A 2,346-nucleotide genomic window follows, 5' to 3' on the forward strand; every position below is an offset into this window, starting at 1 on the left:
TGTGTGTGTGTGTGTGTGTGTGTCCTCACTGCTGAGGTCCTCTGGGTGGCAGCTGGCTGGTCATCCCCCATTAAAGCCTCCCGTGGCCATGGCCGGTTCTCGCTGGGCTCCTCTGGCACCTCTGAGCCCCTTCTCCCACCTCCCACCCATAGAATGTCCTCCTTGCACACTCCGCTGCAGAGCATTACAACGTGCCCACCTGAGACTCCTAGCCATTGCCTCCCCCAGAGCTGGATGTTTCCACCGTGCGGTTGTATCCGTATCTTAAATGTGGCCTACCCCACAGCCATGCGTCTCCTGGGCCTTCCCAGTCTAAGTTGGGTAGCTGCAAATGCCGGCTGCTAGATAGTGCGGCATGAACTTTGGGACGCACCCCGCCTGGGGTTTCCCTCTGCTCCAACCTTCGCTGCCTCTGTGCTCGGATCTCAATGAGCTTCCACTGCCCTTGTGGCCTCATAGGCCATCTTCACCGTTCCCCATCCCTTGGTTATGGACCTCCTATGCTCCAGAGGGCCCTGAGGGGGCAGTCCAACCACCTTTCCCGCCACGTAGGGCCTTCTGGGCAGCAGGCTGGCAGCTCTGCTGAGGCCCCTTCCAGAGGGGAGACCCTCCCTCCGGCATGAGATTGCTCTGCCTCTTAACACAGCCTTGTCAACACCCTGAGGATTTTCGATTGGGGTGAAGCGGGTCAGAGAGGCCGAAGATGGCCAAAGGCATGAGGTTATTCCCTGGACCGTGCAAGATCATGACTCCTCAACCAGGGCGGACATTTGACCTCTCTGCTCCTCAATTGCTCGTCTGCAAGATGCGGGTCACCCCAGTCAACAGCTCAAGGGCTCCGGGAAAAAAACAATCAAGATCTATAAACACCAATTTTTTTTTTCCGTTCATCAGCTAACATCTATGGGTTCAGACGCATTGTCTGATATATGAGCCATTTACATTATATTTCATTATATTACATTATATATTCTCTTCACCCCTGCTCCACCCCACCCCAACCCTGGCCTCCCCCTCCAAAGTGCCCTCACACCACTAGGGGGTTTCATGATCCAGATGCTGTCTGCTTCTGTCTTACACGCTGTGGACGTGTTGTCCAGGGAGACCGGTCCCCAGAAGAGGACATCGTGCTCGGGAGAGTGGAGGGGCAGCGACAAGGAGGAAGGGCCTCCAGGAGATGGACCGACTCAGTGGCTGCGTCAATGGGCTCAGGCTCAGGCACAATTGTGAGGACGGAGCAGGACCAGATCACGCTTCGCTCTGTTGGGCACGGGGTCGCCATGGGTCGGAACCAACCCGGTGGCACCTCACAACAGCAGTCTGCCTCCGGGGTCCTGGATTCCTGGCCATAAAAGCTTTGCTGCCCCCGGGGTGCCCTCTATGAAGAAAGACAGACTCCCCCCATCGGGTGAAAGCGCTTGTCTTGCCCACACGCGTGTCTTTCTGGAGTTCAGTCATGAGCTTGAGCCTCCGCGCCCCCTTTGGTGGGATGGTGACCCATCTCATAGGCCGGCAATGGGCCCTCTTCTGTTCATTGCTGCAAAGGCACACCCTTCCAGTCTCAGCTTCGACGTCACCTTCCCAAACTTCTCAAGGTGGACTGGCTGGCGCCCCTCCCTGGACTGCCTCCGCACCCCGTGTCCCATCACAGGGCCCGAGGCACTGTCCAGTCATCACGCTGCCCAGCGTCTCCCTGCTGTTTAGCGCAGCGCCGGAGGCGCATGCTCCCCGAGGCTTGCAGAGTGGAACAGACAGACAGGTCACCTTGGGCAAGCTGCTTATCTGCTGCACTCCAGTTTCCTACCTGCAAACGGGCCTAAGGAGCGTGGGTTCCTTTGTTGGCTGTTCTGAGGTTTAAATCAAAAGATGGAGGAGCCCAGCACAGGACTAGCACAGAGCAGGCACCCAGTACCTGGCACCTACTCTTAGAAAAATGTGCCCTCGAGGCCAGTGTGGAGTTTGGGAGAGAACCTCTCCTGAGAACTTTCGAGAAGGTCCTTCCTACGTCAGCTGGAAGGTTGGTGGCTAGGTGTGACAAGGCAGGCAAAGGAGCCAGGAGCCCCCGTTGGTATCTTACCCTTTATGAGCTTTTTTCTCTGTAGCATTAATTCTTCTCTGCGGAATCTCTCGGGGTCCAGTTCTGAGCTATCCCAGGCGTTATAGCTTTGTGGGCAAGGGTAGATACCTAAGGGGGGTCAAGAATGGTAGTAAAAACGTGAGCAAGAATGAAGGACATTGACTCAATCCACAATAAAAAAAGCTGAGAGAGAGAGAGAGAGAGAGAACGGAGGCAGAAAACTCAGGAGAGAGCATGGTGGAGGCATTCTGAAGGTCTGGTGGCACGGT

The 2,346-nt window shown here is 56.1% G+C and overlaps 1 protein-coding gene across 1 annotated transcript in view; it reads right to left on the reverse strand.

Moving 5' to 3' along the window:
* The window catches only part of FAM227A (family with sequence similarity 227 member A), a 75,000-nt gene that overhangs the window by 35,920 nt on the left and 36,734 nt on the right, over positions 1-2,346 (reverse strand). Inside the window, exon 12 of the mRNA XM_045290882.1 lies at positions 2,078-2,185. Within this exon, the coding sequence (XP_045146817.1) occupies positions 2,078-2,185 (108 nt within the window). The remainder of the gene's footprint in view (positions 1-2,077; positions 2,186-2,346) is intronic.

Source organism: Echinops telfairi, unplaced genomic scaffold (assembly GCF_000313985.2).
Source record: "Echinops telfairi isolate 266 unplaced genomic scaffold, ASM31398v2 ScPeMD7_2;HRSCAF=8, whole genome shotgun sequence".
Lineage (NCBI taxonomy): Eukaryota > Metazoa > Chordata > Mammalia > Afrosoricida > Tenrecidae > Echinops > Echinops telfairi.